The following is an 18,659-nucleotide window of genomic DNA, read 5'->3' on the forward strand; positions in this document are numbered from 1 at the left end:
CAATCCAAGAGAAACATAAATAAATTGGCTTGTGATCTGATTTCAAATCCCATAGCTGATCTCTAACCAAAACATCTTCCATTTTCTCACACAAACCATGCGAACAAATTACATAATCTACCACACTTGCTCCATTGTAAGTATTGCAAGTGAAATTACCGGACTTTGCCCATCTAGTCAAGCCATTATGAATGACTAAATCAAAGGCCCCACATAGAGTAAGCAATTGTTCACCAAAGAGATTGCAGCCCTTGTCCTCTGAAATTCTTTCCCACTGATGATTACTTTCTTCTGTAAGCCAAATAGGGTCACAATCATCTTTACAACAAAGAATGCTAGTTTGCTCACTTGCAGTCCTAGCATTGAAATCACCTGCTATAAGGACTTCACCTAGCTGCGAATATGTTGCAATATCCGCTTTTAAAGCTGCAAATGGATCTTTGTGGTCAAGCCCTCTACCTTTGTAGATTTTTGAAACCTGTGGCGCAAAATAGCATGTTGCAATTCTGATGTGGTTTCCATTTTCTGATATTTTAGACCAAATGAATTGCTTATTTGAGTCTTTTTTTTCTAACTGAATGCGACGACCTTCTTTCTCCCTTACTAAAACCATGATACCCTCGTGTCCTTTGCCATTCCATGCTGCCTTGTTCCACACTGACATCTTCTAGTATCCTTCAAACAAAGGTGTCTTGTACCCTTCATGCTCATGTGTTTCTATGAGGCAAATTATGTCTCTATTTTCCGCAATAAGCCCTAACCCAGGTCCTTGTCTCCATGGGTAACCTTTGCAGTTCCAACAAACTAATCTTAAGGAAACCTGGGTATGACTTGATTGCTATTTATTTTGACATGCAAGACTCACATTTGAGTCTTTGTCCCTGTTTTCCCATACCGACCTTGCTTTTTGATTTCCTGTTGAAGAGTTTGTTGCCTCTTCTTTATTACCATCTTGCTGCTCTGTTCTGGAAGGAGGTCCAAATTGCGCTATCAAAACTTTGCCTTTATAAATCCGTGCTCTCTTTCCTTCATCTCTTGATGCCCGAACCTTTAAAATTTCCTCCTTTCTTTCCTCCTGTTGTTTTATAAAATAACTTATATTATATTAAAATTATCAACTTCTTAAATAATAAAATGATAATCGAATTTGAATTAAGAGACAAAGTCAAATAGGTACAACTCCACATATTCTCTTTCTCTTACCCATTAATATCACACTAAAATTATTTTGTATCATTTGAATTATGTTTTCAAATTTTCTCAATTTCTTTTAAACGTTAACATTAATTTATTATTTATATCAATTATGCGTTTTACAAAACCAAAGAAATAAACCAAAGCCATGCCCAGATATCTTTTGCGTGATGAGTTGATACTCGCACAGTATATTTTAACACGTGGGACTAAAGTTCACACTTTCGAGAGTGATTACGAGACCGCAAACTTCATTAACTCAGGTCAATAACCTCAACCACAGTTTGTAAATTCGGCATCGCCCTTTAACCACGGTGAATTGAATGATAGCGTTTAAACGGAACAGTAGCTAGAACAGTTCAAATCCCAAGCGAGCTTATTTCGGAGGGATTTGCAGCAGAACAGGCCCCCAAATGGTCAAACTGTTACTCTTCGGAAGCAAAATGCTGGTCCTTGGCTATAAAATGGAGCCAAAATGCTGGCTTATTTATGGTAAATACTGTCTTCTTAATGCTTAAAAAAGGGGAAAAGAGCTGTGAAAATCGTCCACGAGTGGAGAGTGGCAGGCAAAGAGCGCGAAAACTTTTGGGGAAAAGGTTGGTTGATTTTGGTGACTTTTGATGTAAGCTTTGCCAATCTTTGCGTTCCTCGGAACATTTCGAGAAAACGAACTAAATCTGCGTTTAAATGTACTGAAATGAATGGATAAGTGTAAAGGACGGTCAGTCTTTATACGAAATTTGTACCTGAAGACTTATGATCCCGGCAGTGCAGAAGAGAAATCGATTCGTATCTTTTTCATGTAATTTGGCAGAATCCGATAGTAATCGGTTGAAAGCTGGTTTGTTTGGCGTTTTTGGAGGAGGCTTAGCGGGATCCAGCGTTCCTTTTCGTAGATTGACAAGAATGAGCTAGATAGTCGAGTAAATGATCAGATTAAGCGGTTAGCTGGGATGAATCGAGGTGATTTTTAGCAGTCCGGGCATATAAAAAGGTGCATTTAGGTGCCTGTGCTGTGAAAAGATTCAATCTGATTGCATTTCAAGAAATCGATTCAAATAAACAAGATACAGCAAAGAGAAACGGTAAGTTTCGTGCCTCGTCAGGCTTGAAGAAATTTTTATTTTCTGTTAGTTCTCTGTCTCATTTTCCTAGTTTAGTCGATTTCTTCAAGATAATAAATTAAACTGATTGCATTTGCCGGATTTTGCGGCGGTGAATGGCTAGATCCTTCATTTGGCGTCAAAGCTGGCTAAGATTTTTTAAAGAAACGTTCTTCTTTTGCCTTTCTTCTCATGCAAATACTTCTCCAAATATTGAAGTTATGCACAAACATAAAAACCTCTGCTGCAGTTAAGGAAACTATCATAAATCTCGGCAAATATGCATATCATTGAAATACTTGCATACTTCGACGAAAAGACGAGCTGAAATCTTGCGTTCATAGCCTAGGTTTTCCACAAACAGCAAAATTTGAAGAAGCCTTTAATATCGGTTAAATTTAGTGAGGCTTTTATGAGAAGCTAGTTTCAGTGTTCGGATCTTTAAAGACTCAAATGATAAATTACACGAATTGACCAGTTATTAGGTGTTCAATGTCCATTGATTTTTATTGCAGCAGAGTTTGACAAATTTCTCTCTTTTCATATCTGATTTTGTCATCTTAATTGTCTTGCTGATCTGTCTCGGCGCGCTTCATCGTCAGCAACGTGTGAGAGACGCCTGTACCAGAACCTCTCTGGATGAACTGTAAACCAGAGATTCTGTCGGTGACTAATTCTTTGCACTAAATAAATAATTTCTCTGTTTTTGAACATATTTCACAGGCTTCCTCGTTTTCCGTAACGGCGTTTTTCAGACCGACATTTACAAATATTTGTCAGCAATCCTCCGCTCGGCGAGAGCGTTATCCAGCAGCATTCCATTGTTTAGCAGATATATATTGTTATCGTTTTCTCTTGTATTTCCAATAAGATCCTTTGAATTATCCAGAAGATGTCCTTCAATGAGTCCTGGCAATGGCAGGGGGATGAATTTCAGCTTGATGTCGATTCGCCTCTTGGTAAGTTTTCAGGGAAAACCTCTGCTTTGCGGATTGGTATGTTGATTTGACTTCAAAGTGGGCAATCAGCATTATTGATTTTGTATTCTTGAGCATCTGCATTCAGCTTTTGGTAAGTTTGTAGCAAAATCCGAGCCACGCTAAGTGTTGGTGTGAAGTCTGATTCTCATACCTATTTTGCCTCTGTCAACTTGATTTGAACTCCAAGCAGGGGCAACTTTACCCATTTCCTAGCTTCTTCGCAAGTCTGTAGGCAAATCTCTGCTTATGCTTGTAGATGATGTAAAATCCAAAATCTGGGCATTTTGGCCAATGCAATTTTCATCTGTTTCATTATTGACTGTACCATCTAAACTTCTCTACCACCCTGATTGTCAATGTGATGTCCAAAATCTCAAAGAGTTTCACCTCTTATAATATAAGATTCCACCCACCGACACCAATATTACCTGTTTTAGAGCCTATCAAAAATATTTGTCGCCCAAAACACTACACCTTCTTTTGCCTCTTGAAAAGTTCGCAGAAAATCTCTAATGTTTCAAAAGCTGATCGAATTCTTAAATATCAGAACATTTTTGTGACGATATGAATTTGAATCGGGAAGCCATCACTATTGAATTTAAGCACATGGAATATGCTATCTACCCGAAAGACTTCATTGCATTTTCGGACTTTTGGTAAGTTCACAGAAGAAAGTTTGATATGCTTGCTATGATATCAACTCTAAAGATATTAGTCTCTTGTCTCCACAATCTCAAAACAGTTTCACTGCTGTTATGGTATAAGATTCCACCCACCGACACCAACATTACCTGTTTTAGAGCCTATCAAAATTATTTGTTGCCCAAAACACTACACATTCTTTTGCCTCTTCAAAAGTTAAGAAAATCTCTATTGTGGCAAACAAAAGCTGATCGAATTCTTTAATCTTAGAACATTTTTGCGATCATATGAATTCCAATCGGGAAGTCATCATCATTGAACTTAAGCACCTGGAATATGCTATTAACCAAAAAGACTTCATTGCATTTTCGGACTTTTGGTAAGTTTGCAGAAGAAAGTTTGATATGCTTATTATGATGTCAACTCTAAAGATATTAGACTTTCTTCTTCTCTGTTATGTTAATGTGGATCTTAACCAGGGAAATCAACATTACTAATTCTATATTTTGACCACAAGAAGTACGTGGACAATAAAGCATTGAACCAATCTTAATCTCTTGGCATGTTCATAACAATCTCTGCAATGCTTGATCACTGATGTCAGTTTGAGAATGTCTGACATTCTATGGCTCTAATATCATTGCTGTAAGGTATTAACCAAACATATTTCACAACTGTAAAGATATTAGACCATTTTCTCCTCTGTTATGTTGATGTGGATTTTAACCAGGGAAATCAGCGTTACTAACTCTATATTTTGATCACAAGAAGTATGTGGACAATAAAACATTGAGCCAACCTTAATCTCCTGGCATATTCATAAAAAAATCAGTTTGAAAACGTCTGACACTTTTTGGTTCTAATGTCATTGCTGTAAGGTATTATTAACCAAATATATTTCACAACCTTTTTGGGGCTTTGTGCACACTGCATTGTACATTTGTCGAAATATCTCTGCTATTGTTGTTCGTTGACGTGTCATAAAGATCTTCATTGCTTTCCATCTCTCATGTTGTCAGTTCTGATTAGGGAAGCTCGTGCTACTGAACCCTGTGAAATATATCATTAATCCAAAACTTATTCGGTTCTCTAGGAAAGATTGTGGAGAAATCCTTGCTCTACTGATTGTTGATATAAATTCGTTTTCACCTTTGCTATATTGATGTGAATAGGGAGTTTGAGACTACTGCAGCACTTTTTTTTTTCTATTTTTTGAGCATGTAAAATACATTAGGGAGATAAAAAGCAAGAGTTCAGTTAACTAGCAATTTCTTTAGCATAAGAGCCTATAAAAGGTTTCCTTAATATTAAGATTTTGAGGATAAATCTGCAATATGAAATATCTATCAGCAACTCATTTATGTAGGTCTAAATGTTCTTTTTGTTGCTTCTTATTCAGCAATTTCACATATCTTATGGGATGATTTGACTGGAAATAAAGAAGAGTCACAGAATTTGTTTGAATCAACTCCTGCTAAAGACTGTATGGAGTCTGAACTTGTTCCAACTTCCATGGCCAAACAAGGTGTTGTTGATTAAAGTTCAGTAGCACATCAGATTTGTCATCTTATGATATTTAAATATTGGGCTATTGCTAAACTAAGGTTTTGGGCCTTATAGCAACCTATTTCTTTTCAGGGTATCAAGAACCAACCTCAACGCCCCCTGCAGTGCAGAGAGATGCAGATAGTCCCCATTCAAAAAGACGCAGAATGCTGCATTTTCCTGATCCTACCATATCCAACGAACGTACTGAGCCTGGATTTGTAACAGTTGAGGTGGATTTATCCGATGTTTTTATATTTTTACACATGCAAGTTTGAAGGAAAAAAACAGACCTGACAGAAAATATATATTCCTGTTACATAACTTGATAATCTTGTTAATGCATATGGCATGGATTTGCAATGCTAACAGAAACACAGGCCATCATGTGTAAACCATTTTTTCTTAATTTCAATAATGTAAAAAAAAAGAAATTGCTTTTTGTACATGGCTATTGGCACTTGATGATTTCTTCCTACTACTGCTTTGTCAAAAAAGTCCTTAAAACTGTTCTGCATATCTGCTTACATGACCCTGTTATAACAGGCATTCAATTTCTTCAATAGAAGGTTCATACGTTCTGAATCTGTTCAAAAGTTGAAACAAGAAAAATACCTTGGCAATAGCACTACAAATTTTCCAAAAGAACTCCAAAATTACAACATTAATTCTGCCCAGCCAACTTGTTATAGAGATTTACATCAAAGGAAAAAAAATATGTAATCACATCTGTAGTAAGTTATAACTCTGCGGTATATCAGAGAAAAGTGATATGAAAGGTCCTGGATCAGCACTTGATGATGTGCCCAGATGTGCCCTGTATCAGGAGCCATCTGCACACCCAATTTTGATGAGGCATTAGTAGTGTAAGTCCTCTCTCTGAATACATGAAAGAAAGAAACTTCATTTATTGAGTTTTTTAAATTGTTGATTTCATCAACTATGACCCTCAAATGAAAGTTCCTCATAGCAGAGACTTCTTATCCGATCAATTAGAACTTTGGAGTCACCCATTACTTGCAATTTCTGATTTTTTTTTTCCACAGCTAATATCAAAACTAGTTTCAAAGCAATTGCTTCTGCCCTATTGTTTGTACTTCTGTCCGGCCATGCTTTATACTCCAGCATGTAGACTCAGAGCTAGTGTTGCAGGATCCATCCCCCTGGATCAGGAGGCGGATTTGTGTCTTGGATAGATCTTCCACCCATCCTTAGGTGGAACAGCAGTTTCAAAAATCAGAACTTTGGTTCTGCCAATTTTTTGCAGTTCTTAGAAAAATGGGATGGTTCTGTGCATGCTTCCCTTGGTCCAATCTGCAGTTTTGCCACAGATCCCGCACGGTTACACCACAGATCGTGATTGCATCCGAGAGAGATGCAGATGGTTCTGTGGACTTGGGTTTATTTTTTATTTTTTTGGTGGACTTGACTTGGGGTTTTCTAACTGTTATGTGAGGAATTATGCTTCCTGAACACTCCCAAGGTGCCTCCTTGATGCTCCCTAGACGCTTCCTAGATGCTCTCTAATTGTAATGTTAAATTCTTTAAGTAAATTCATTTTCTTCTTTTTACTTAAATTTTTAACATTATCATGAAATGACTCAGGATGTTTGAGAGTAGTACCAACCTCATCAGACTTCATATGGAGGAAATAGAATTTCATATCCATTCAAAATTCAGCAGACTTAACAGTTTTCCGGATTTTAGGATAAATGAGATTGTGGCATTTCATTAGATTATATCACGTATGAGGGTATGTGATTGGCATTTAATCAAGAGCACCAAGCCCTATATGTACCCTAGTGTTGGTGGTGTTGATTGTTGAACTCCTTTATCACGGCCTTCACTGAAGTCAAAATCATTGATCAGGCATGTTAAGCTTTCTCTACTATATTATAAGGCTTGGATTAGGCCATTTGATCAAAATTGGGAAATGTTGATTAATATCCCTAGAGATCAAAGTAGAGGCAAAGGCTAGACAAGAGGAGTGGAATCTAGATTGTAGGTGGTTGATGCTCAAATAATTAATCTTTGATGTACAATAGATGCCATATCTATCTTGATTTATGTACAAATATGCATGTTTTCATATCTTCTACAACTAATTTGGTATTTTGGATGTCTTTTTTTAAATATAGATGCAACTATATATATATATATATATATATATATATATATATATATATAGCAGGGATGTTTTTGGAAGGAAGCATCGGAAACCTCATTTTCCAAAAATCTAGGAAGTGAAGCGTCTTGGAAAATGAGGCTTCCGATGCTTCGCTTTCAAAAACATCCCCGCTTTGTTTAACATTGCTCGGAGCTATATAAAATTTCTCCGGCTCCCCCCATGGAAGGAAAGCCTTGAGCAATACCATCAAAGTATGCCTCCTCCTGTTCAATCAATGACTTCTCTTTTAGAACTCTGGAAGGTTTTGTATCCTACAACTGTTTGAAACTCTTGAGGATAGATCACATGTAAACTTATAGGTCACAAAAAATATTGGTCATCTTTGTAAGTACAACATTGACAGTTAAAAATGTCATTCAACTGATTTCTATGTCTATCATATATGTGGTGAAATTCAAGAAGATAAACCATACATTTTTTCATGAGCTGTTTTTATCAATTACTTATTAGTCATTTGTGGTTTTGAATATTAGGATGGTGGGAATTCATTTAATTGCAGATCTGGAGACATACAGATTTCTAATAACACTTCACCACGGTTGGCAACCAATGGTATGAGACTCGAGCAATTTTTGTTCTGTTTCTGAGTGTCTTGTCTTTACCTAAGGAATAACACTGTTTTGGTTTATAGAAGGTGCATATAGTTCTCCAAGTGAAAACATAGGACAAGTATCAGAAAGCTGGATGGAAAACTGTTTTAATGAAGGGGAATTACAATGTATGTCAGAAGAAATGTAAGTTTGAATGTACCAAGATATTTTATTTTGTGGTAGGTAGGAAACAACATTTATACAATTCTTATGATAGTTTGTTTTTGTTTTTTATTATTTTCCTTAAAACTTTTTAGATAAATAATGGATTTGATTTTAAATCTTAGCATTATATTTGCAGGAACGGAGAAGTGCCCTTTGATGATCAGATTGACATATCAGGTAAGATATGACAGAATCCCAACTAATTAGGGTTTCCCATAAAAAGCGGCTGTTTTGTGATTTGTTTAGTAAGTAGTTCAGAGGCTTTTACAGAAGTTCGTATCAATAGTGTAAGGTTTGGTCTCAAAACTTAAGTTCTCTTAAGGTGGTTTAAACTTTGCACTATAACTACTTATTTTATTTTTCAACCCTTTTTGTCTCCCTCAGAACAAAATTATAAGTTTATTGCGCATAACAAAATTACATTCAGTACATGCGAAACCGTTTTCCAAAAATTCCCCTTGCAGGGTGAGCAGATAACAATGGGTCATATAAGTATCCTGCCCTAATAACTACATTGAAGGAGGTCCCATATAAGGATCAGATATTGAAAAGAAAAAAAAAACATATCAGAGGTCATGTATAAAAAGTATTCAGATAGTCTAAATACTATTTTAGCACCTAACACAGTCCTCCAGATATTTCAAGCATTTTGGGAACTGTTGAAAAATCCCAAAAATTATACGAAAGGATTATGAAAATATTTAGTGGATTGACGCTCCACCTTCACCTGAATGGTCCAAACACCTGCATCTGAAATTATTCCGAATGCAAACCAGCTATTCTGTTTCACCTGAATGGTCACCTGCATTCAAATGCAAACCAGCTTTTCTGTTTCACCTGAATGGTCAGCTTCATCCAAATGCAAACCAGCTTTCAAGTTTCACCTGAATGGTCCAAACACCTGCATCCGAATGCAGGACCAGCTTTTTTGTTTCACCTGAATGGTCAACTGCATCCAAATGCAAGCCAGCTTTCACCTGAATGGTCTAAACACCTGCATCGAAATGCAAACCAGCTTTTGAAAGCCCATCGGCATCAGCATTCCTCTTTCTGTACACATGATAAGAAATAGAATTAAAATCTGTCCAAGTAAGTTGTAAATTTTGACTTTCTTTTTAATGTGTAGATTGTGTAAATCCCTCCCGCCTTGCTTTGCTCTCTTCTGGCCGATCGTTCACAATTCCTGAACTTCAACAAGTGTTTTTTCTGTAAAATTTAAATACGTGGTTGCAAATTGGTTTTTGCTTTGTTGCACTATTTTTCTTAAGCCACATGTTACATATCAGAAGTACTCCCTAGATGGTTACCCTTCCTAGCATTACTCTGGGATCATTGTACTGAAGTATAAAATTTTATCTTGAAGTATTTCCACTCCCCAAGACAACTATAAGTGTTGTATTTGGTAGATCAGTGTTTCTTATAACAGGTACAATGAAGGATATTGCATCAGATTTCTTTACTAAATACTTGATTGTGAAATTATGTAGAGTTTTGCTCATTGCAACCTTCGGAATCAGATCTTGAGATCCAACATGAACCTATACCAAAAACTGTCTCAACAGGTATTGTTTACTCAGTACTGTTTAATCTTTTTGAGTTAGGTACTGTAAAGTTGCAGTAATATTTTATTTTTATGTCTGCTTCAGCCAGGGAAACAAGTCACCATTCTGCAACCAAGCTAGTAATAAATTAATACCTCATAATAGGTTTCATATAAATTTCATTTTTATGTCTGTTTCAGCCAAGAAAACACGTTGCCATTCTGCAACTAAGCTAGTAATAAATTAATACCTCATAATAGGTTTCATATAAATTTCATTTTTATGTCTGTTTCAGCCAAGAAAACACGTTGCCATTCTGCAACTAAGCTAGTGACTCCAGTTGCATACCCTTTCACTCTTCTTAAGCCATGCGGTGTACAAGGGGATGTAACACTGAATGACATCAACCAGCGCATTCTGATGCCACAATCGAGGCTTACAGATCGACATAATGACACTACATCACAGTTTGTATCTTCACCAGCATTCTCGGGAAAAGCTGTAGTTGCTCTTACAAAGATCCATACTGAAGGGAATGGAAGCATTACAATCATGAGAACAAAAGGATGAAAGATGGGAAGAAAATAAAAAGGCAGTCTTTCAAGGATGCAAAAGTTACAGTTTCAGGGTTTGCAAAGTTTTGCATCTCTAAGTTCTGGAGAAAGTTATCTTAGTTCCCAAAATCCATTAATTCCAAGAGTGATGGTGGCCATCAATTTTTTCACTGATGCAGTATCCATTTTTAAGTTTCTTGTGTAACTTATAAAAAGTAGTTTTGAAGACGATTTTCATCTCCCTGATAGGCCAATGTTACCAGTACAGGGGACGGTTTCTGGTTGGCTGTTAATGCGGCTTTGAGATATTGGGGCAACAAATACAACTATGCCATCTTTATAACTTGTAAGTAGTTTATTTAATATCGATTTGAATAATCAAGGTGTCTAATAGTGCAGTATGAATCAAGAATGAAAGATGTATGAAAATATTGAGTCTATTGTCACAACATATTCTCAAAATTTCAAAAACCTCTAATTTTCCATGCTTTTATTTGGCTGCATATTATCCCAATAGTAAATGAAAGTGTTATTTTCAAGGGCATATCGCAATATTCCCGAGAAATTTGAAGTGATTTTGTGCAACACGTCAAATGGCTTAGCCTTGTATTTAGGTAGATTAGTTCCAAAACACTCCACTCTCCACAATGCGACAACATATTTAAACCAGAATTCACCCTTGCATCATTTACATCTAAAACTTTCACTGGGTTGTATGAGATGCCCATAATATTCTCGAGTCTTACTTCTACAGTGTTATATTCCCGTGCCGAGAATTTTCTCCATGTTAAACTCCCCTCCTCCCATCCAACAGTTTTATAAGTGGCAATGAATTCTTGGACAGGAAATACAAACTGCATATTAGTTCAATACACTTTTTCTTCCAAGTTATTAGTGTGTCAGGGAGGCTAGTTGCAAACTACCAGCCTACATCTATTTTAAACCTGGATTAAAATGAATTTATCCCACATCACGAGAATCAAATTTTTTAATGTGATTTTTTTTTTCTCATTTAATTTTGTGTAATTTATTAAGAAATTTGATCTCTATGCTTGATAGAGCTAAACTGGGTTGACTGTTTTATATGATGTCACATACACATACATGTAGTTATTTAGTTATTATTTGTTTTTGTTTTGTTTTGTTTTTTTTATATTTTTAATAAAACATTATGTGACATCACATTTCTCCTTCCCTTGCCGAGAATTTTCTCCATGTTAAACTCCCCTCCTCCCATCCAACAGTTTTATAAGTGGCAATGAATTCTTGGACAGGAAATACAAACTGCAAATTAGTTCAATACACTTTTTTTTCCAAGTTATCAGTGTATCAGGGAGGTTAGTTGCATACTACCAGCCTACATCTATTTTAAACCTGGATTAAAATAAATTTATCCCACATCACGAGAATCAAATTTTTTGATGTGATTTTTTTTTTCTCATTTAATTTTGTGTTATATATTAAGAAATTTGATCTCTATGCTTGATAGAGCTAAACTGGGTTGACTGTTCTATATGATGTCAAATACACATACATGTAGTTATTTAGTTTTTTTTTTTAATAAAACATTATGTGACATCACATTTCTCCTGTACTCGGGTGTAGAGCACTTCTCTACTCTTGGTGCAACGAACTCATGATAAATTGAAAAGGATGTATATTGTCTTAGTGAATCATCTCCAGGGATCGTTGCACTTTCATGCTTTATAATTGAATTTTAAAATTAAATTATTATCATCATTCAGCTCATTTTATTTTGATGCATATTCAGCAATTTTGTTTTGGGTATAAATGTCTTTTAATACTTATTTCTGCATGTTACATTACATTATTAAGTCTTTTAATTGAAATTTATTTTCTTTACATTAAAGTAACACGACAACATAATAGTAGTTACAACCATTCCATAGGAAAATAGATGAGATAGTCTAGTGGATTTCTTGTCGATTACTTAGGTAAAATCTAACTACAGGAAAATAATCTTGAGGTTGGTGAAGGCCTTATCATAGCCGACGATTCCTTTTTATATTTATTTCCATACTTGTTTGGAGCAACATTACAAGTTAAGTGTCTTACTCTAGCAACCTTAAATTATGTTAACAAACAAAGTCACTTTTTTAGAGTTATGACAACTAGAAATTGAAACCTTGCTATTGTTTGGCCTCCTTAATTCTGATCTTAGAAATTATTGTAATGATGATTTCATAATATTAATAAAGTTGTAAAAGAGAAAAAACTTAGGTTACAAATGTAGTAAATAATAAGTTAACCCTTTTCTATTAAGAATAACATAATTTACTAAATATATATATCACACCATCTCATGTAATTTGATTTGGATATATATAATACATCTTTCTCATTCTCGAGCGTCTCCTATTCTCTACAGTTTAACAAACTATAACATAGTATTAGAGCATTAGAGACTCTGGCCTACGACAAATTCATATACAAAGTTTGACACACCTGGATGTTGATACAAAAATTAAATTTGGTGGCTGCAAAAATCTGCAGGATTGATGGCTTTATAAAACTGTATGACTGCACATTGTACAACAACATAATTTTGTCCAGTGGCCATTAATTTTTTTTTTTGTGGCATCAATTACAATTTATACAACGATGGCTCGATATTAAACCATGGAGAATATGAGACAGAATTTTTTGTGGCAGCAATTACAATTTATACAACGATGGCTCGATACCATGTTAAACTATGGAGAATATGAGACAGAATTGCAGTGGAGAAAGTTTTCAAGAGAAATTCTTTGGAAAATAAAAATTGTTTGATGATTGCAGATAATTCATATGATTATTGTTAAATTGTAGTCTGGCAAAGGCAGTTCATGAACAGACCCCCTATGAAGCCTGGTCACGAAGAAAACCAAAGGTAACCAATCTTAAAGTTTTTGGTTGTTTGGCATACACATATTTTTGATTTAGATAGACATTAATGGGAGGCGAAGGGTAGAAAATGCATATTTATTGGATATAGTACTAAATCAATTGCATGTAAGTTATATGATCCAATAAACAAAAGGTTGTTATAGGTAGAGATGTCATTGTTGATGAGAGACCTTTACATGTGTGTACATCCAAATAGAAAGTTGAAGCTTTGCAGGGTGATAATGATGAGCATATGTTCAAAACTCTTGTTACATATAGGTGTAGAAGAGGAGAGGACAAAGAAGTGGAAGAAAATAAAGTAGAGTAAAAAAACAAGATGTCAATCAATTTCATAAAAGACTGAAATGATTCTATAAATACACAAGACAAGGACATAGAAGAATAAGCTCACAACCACACATTAGGTAAATCTTACCTTAATGAGTGAAGTGCGTTCTTATGATCTAGTTTATTTTAATGAAACAAATTGAAAACAAGAATGGAGAGGTGCTATGCAAACTGAATATGATGCTTTGATAAAAAACCACACCTAGAAGTTAGTTGAAATACCCTTAACTAAAAAACCAATAGGTTGTAAATGGGTGTATCACAAAAGATTCAAATCAAATGACTACATTGATAAATATAAAGTCATGCTAGTTGCAAAGGGATATGCACACAAAAGAAGGTATTAATTATGATGAAGTATTTGATGAAGAACAAAGTCAGAATCACCGCATTAGGTAAATATTGTTTTAATGAGCAAAGTTGTGCATTCTTGTGATTTGGGTTTTTTCAAAGAAGCAAATTGAAAACAAGAACAAAGAGACACCCTACAAATTGAGTATGATGCTTTGATTAAAAAAAGGACTTGGAAGTTTGTTGAATTACCCTCAAATAAAAAATCCAATAAGCTATAAATGGGTGTATCACACATAATTAAAATCATATGGTTCCATTGATATGTAAAGCCAGGTTAATTGCAAAGGGTTATGTACATAAAAAGGTATTGATTATGAGGAAACATTTGCTCCTATTGCAAAAAAAAAAACATATAGAATGTTAGCTCTTGCAACCTGCACTAGATGGACGTTAAAAGTGCATTCATGAATGGAGTTTTACAAGAAGTATATATGGAGCAACTTGAAGGATTTGTAGTTGGAGGAAAATAAACCTTAGTATGTAAGTTAGCAAAGGTCTTGTATGGACTAAAATGGGCCCCTCGACCATGGTATGCAAAGATTAAAATTATTTTAAATCAACAAGTTAAAAAAAGAAGTGATTATGACCCTAACATATATTGAAGAAAAAGATGAAGAAATTATAACTATGGTTGTATAGGTTGATGACTTGATAATTACAATCAACAATAATGAATTGATAAATGATATAGTCTTTGTAAATAATTTGGTATGATTGATTCGAGATTATTACATTATTGCTTAGGTATTGAAGTTTGGCAACAACGACATAGAATTTATATCTCACAAAGAGAGTGCTTCAAAATTTTAGGAAAAATTTAGAATGCAAGATTGTAATCCAAGCAAAACTTCAATGGAGGTAAATTTATAACTTTCAAAAGATTATGAATTTGAAGTAGTGAATGAATTGCTTTATCATCAACTTATTGGAGGATTAATTTATCTTACTGTAACTAGACTAGAGATAACTTTTGCAGTTAGAATGTTATCAAGATTTTTAAATTGTCCCAAGGAAATACATTGGAGTGCAACAAAATGAGTGCTTAGATACATTAAAGGTACCTTACAATTTGGTATTGTATCGGAAAATAATGATAAGGTTTTTTAAATGTAGACTGAGAAGGTGATATAGATGACTAGATCTACAACAATTTATTCCTATTCTCTTGGTAGCGGAGTAATTTCATGGGCAAGTAAAAAGCAACTTCCAATAACATTTTCAACAATAGAAGCAAAATACAAAGCAATTGTTGGAGCAACTTATGAGGTAGTATGGTTTTGAAGGATTTTAAATGACTTGAAGCTTCCATAAATGAAACCTACAATTTGACACTGACAGCCAAGGCACCATCAAGATGACAAATAATTTGATTTATCATTCAAAAACAAAACATGTTGAAATTCAACATCGTTATATCAGTGAATAAGTGTAGAACAATAAATGGAGTTGATTTGTTGTAGGTTCCAAGGTCAAGTGACAAACATATTCACCAAGGCACTCAATAGGGGAATTTGAAAATTTGCAAGAAATAGTAGGGGTTATGGAACATGAAATCATTTTTAAGAGGGAGTGTTAGATATGGTAATGATGATTTCATAATATTAATAAAATTGTAAAAAGTAACTTATGTTACATATGTAGTTAGTTTTTTTTTTTCGCCTCGCTGCCTTCCACCTCCCCGAGCTTTGCGCGCTGTTCGTTCTCTCACGGGTTGGTTGACCGCGCTAGGGCTACGCCCCTCTACCATGGATGAGCTGGGCTCGTCCCAGGCTCCTCCTATTAGTCTTCTGTCCTCCCCCAAAGTTGAAGATGTCGTATTCAAGTCTCTTCTGGCTTTGTTTCTAGCCAAGAAGAAACTGAATGCTTTGAAGTTTGTTAAAAAACTGAAAAACATTCCGGAGGTCTCCCTTCCTCCGGAAGGGCCAATCAAGGTTGCTCTGTCGCTGGCAGAAAGGGCCCTGGTAGGTTAGTTCACTGGCCTTTGGCCTTCTCCCAAAGCCACGGAAGCCTGGGTCTGCAGAAACTGGAGACCATTAATCAAGCAAAGTGTCACCTCGTATTTTCTAGGGCGAGGTTATTTCCTGTTCGAGTTTATCTCAAAAGAAGACAAGGATCTAATCTTCAGGAACGGGCCCTATTTTATGGGTCCTCAAGGTCTCTATTTGAACAGATGGAATCTCGATTTTGATCCAGCTGAAGATGTTTCGTCGGCGGTTCCAATGTGGGTAAGGCTTTCGAATCTTCCTGTGCATCGCTGGAACTGGGACTCCCTCCAACATATAGGCAACGCGCTGGGCAAATTCATAGATCGCGCAAACACCAAGGATCAATATGACTGTGCTCGGATTTGTGTCAAAGTAGATCTAGAAGTGGGACTGTCGGAGGCTATAAAGATAAATGTAGGAAGCTGGACTCATGTACAAAAAACTTGACTATGAGCAGCGTTCTTTCAAGTGTTGTAAGTGCCAAGAATATGGACATTTTGCCAAGAACTGCACAAAAAATGAAGAGGCGGTGCAAGGAAAGGAAGAAGGATGGAAGCAGGTCAGAAGGTCAAGGGCTAACCCTAAACTATTAAACCCTCCTGGAGCTACAAAAGGAAAAGGGTTGCAGCCTTCTTCTAGTGGCCAACCAAAGGCACAAGAGAATGGGTTCACCCCTCTTTCCTCTACCTCAATCGAAATGCATGAAATGGAACAACAACAAAAGGAGGCAAATGAGAAGGAGATCCTTGAAAATTCCAGGCAAGGTGAGAGCACAACAGTAAGCCCTAAGGAAAAGGTTATAGATATGGAAGAGGAAGACCTAGATTCAAAAGAATACGAGTAAGGAGAAATAGGAGACTCCCAAACATTGTCCCGCAGATCGACAATAGGAAGGAAAACTGATCGAGAAAAAAGAGAGCGAGAAACATATAAAGACGAACTCCAAGGCAACCAGCCAACGTTGGAGAAGTTGCTAGCAAAGACACTGAAGATTACAAGAAGCCATGGATAGGGGCCCAAAGGGGCCACCCATTCTCAGAAAAGTAAATAATGAATATTGTCTTCTGGAATTGCAGGGGGTTGGGGAGTAAGCAAAAAGAAGCAATGAGAAGTTTGATTAGAATAGAAACCCCAGATATCCTTCTGATCCAGGAGACTAAGTTGGAGGAGAAGAGCTTCCTCCAAATAAGCAGGAACCTATGGAGAAAAAGTGGAGGGCATCCTGTCTCAGCCCGAGGTGCATTGGGAGGGCTAGGAGCTCTCTGGAATGAAGACAAGTTGGAATTGGTCAATGGAAAGCAGAATACACACTAGCAATTTATGCAACTCATAAGCCGAGAAAGAAGGGAGGCCTTTAGCCTCTTTAATGTGTATGTGCCAAAAAACGCAGGGGAAAAGAAGCAGTGTTGGGACTCAATCAAACTCATGGCTGAGGAAGAAATGTTGAGAAATATTATTATCGCAGGGGATTTGAATATAACCCTAAGCTCCTCCTAGAAGAGAGGTTGCAGCATAGTAAGAGACCCAGCGAGGGAATGGGTGGAGGATATCATGCAAGATTGGGATATGCTCGACATCAAACCTCTGAAAGGTAAGTATACTTGGTCAAATAAAAGAATTGGCCCTGGAAATATTGCTACGAGATTATATAGATTTCTTATTCAAAGTTCCTATCTACTCCTTGGTTTAGAAGCTAGGATGCTCATTTTTCCATGCAGTATTTTGGATCATAAACCCATAAAGTTGGAACTCTCAGCACACAGAAATTTTGGGCCCATTGTTTTAGTGCTTTATGGATAAGGTCTCCAAACTTTATGGATAAGGTTCAAGAGAGCTGGAATCGGCCTGTCACAGGGTCCCCTTGCTTTATTTGGGAAGAAAAATTAAGAAGAGTAAAGGCTGCTTTGAAAAGCTGGGCTAAAACTCTTCCAAATCCGGTTGATGAAAGGAGGATGGCCCATGCCTCCCTTAAGAAGCACCAATTGCAGATGGAAGAGGAGGAACCCACGGAGGAATTCATAGTCATAGAATTTGTAGCAAAAATTCCACAAAGCTTGTCTGCAAGAGGAAGAATATTGGAGGCAAAAATCCCGTAGCCTATGGTTGAAAGCGGGAGACAAGAATATCTCCTTCTTCTACAAATAGGCCCAAGCTAGAAGTTCCTTCAACACAATTTCTGAAATAAAAGAAGATCGCGTTACCCATAAGGACTTTACAAGCATCAAAGGGGCTGCCTTCTCCCACTTTGAGAAACTATATAGTGAAGTCGAGGGAATGAGCCAGGACACTATGTTCTTGGATGTTGTCCCCTCCAAGATCTCTTCAAATATGAATAAAAAACTGGAAGCTAAAGTCACCATAAAAGAGATAAAGGTTGTGTTCTATGAAATGGAGCCAGACAAAGCCCTGAGTCCAGATGGATTCACTGCCAGATTCATTCAAGTCTGTTGGTAAATAGTGAAGAAGGATTTGCACAGAATGGTATCCAAATCTTAGTGCTGCCAGAAAATTGGAGGAAGCACGAATTCTGCCTTTCTTGCCCTCATTCCAAAGGAGAAGGGAGCCAACACCTTTAACAGGTTTC

At 36.2% G+C, this 18,659-nt stretch overlaps 1 protein-coding gene across 5 annotated transcripts; it reads left to right on the plus strand.

Annotated features, from left to right (window-relative positions):
• Positions 1-1,521: 1,521 nt before the first annotated feature.
• Positions 1,522-10,880, plus strand: LOC149243143 (protein XRI1-like). 5 transcript variants are annotated; one of them, XM_089374426.1, is made up of 9 exons: positions 1,522-2,279; positions 3,021-3,256; positions 5,319-5,444; positions 5,558-5,697; positions 8,126-8,204; positions 8,287-8,386; positions 8,544-8,584; positions 9,895-9,969; positions 10,244-10,880. In XM_089374426.1, exons 2-9 carry the CDS (start codon positions 3,190-3,192, stop codon positions 10,516-10,518), a joined length of 903 nt encoding a protein of 300 aa, XP_089230552.1. In that variant the 5' UTR covers positions 1,522-2,279; positions 3,021-3,189; the 3' UTR covers positions 10,519-10,880. The 5 variants fall into 5 exon arrangements, with proteins under 5 accessions (XP_089230552.1, XP_089230553.1, XP_089230554.1 ...); XM_089374427.1 differs by having other exon boundaries at positions 5,558-5,691; positions 8,284-8,386; XM_089374428.1 differs by having other exon boundaries at positions 5,558-5,691.
• The last annotated feature ends 7,779 nt before the right edge of the window (positions 10,881-18,659 follow it).

Source organism: Pinus tabuliformis, chromosome 8, assembly GCF_031772625.1.
Source record: "Pinus tabuliformis cultivar Carrire ecotype Pingquan chromosome 8, CPIR1, whole genome shotgun sequence".
NCBI lineage: Eukaryota > Viridiplantae > Streptophyta > Pinopsida > Pinales > Pinaceae > Pinus > Pinus tabuliformis.

Bases quoted from the DNA above. Each gene is read 5' to 3' on its own strand.
- LOC149243143 (XM_089374425.1), top strand. From the start codon at position 3,190: ATGTCCTTCAATGAGTCCTGGCAATGGCAGGGGGATGAATTTCAGCTT. The intron at 3,257-5,318 runs GTAAGTTTTCAG...CTTCTTATTCAG, and splicing joins TGATGTCGATTCGCCTCTTG to CAATTTCACATATCTTATGG. The intron at 9,970-10,243 runs GTATTGTTTACT...TGTCTGTTTCAG, and splicing joins ACCAAAAACTGTCTCAACAG to CCAAGAAAACACGTTGCCAT.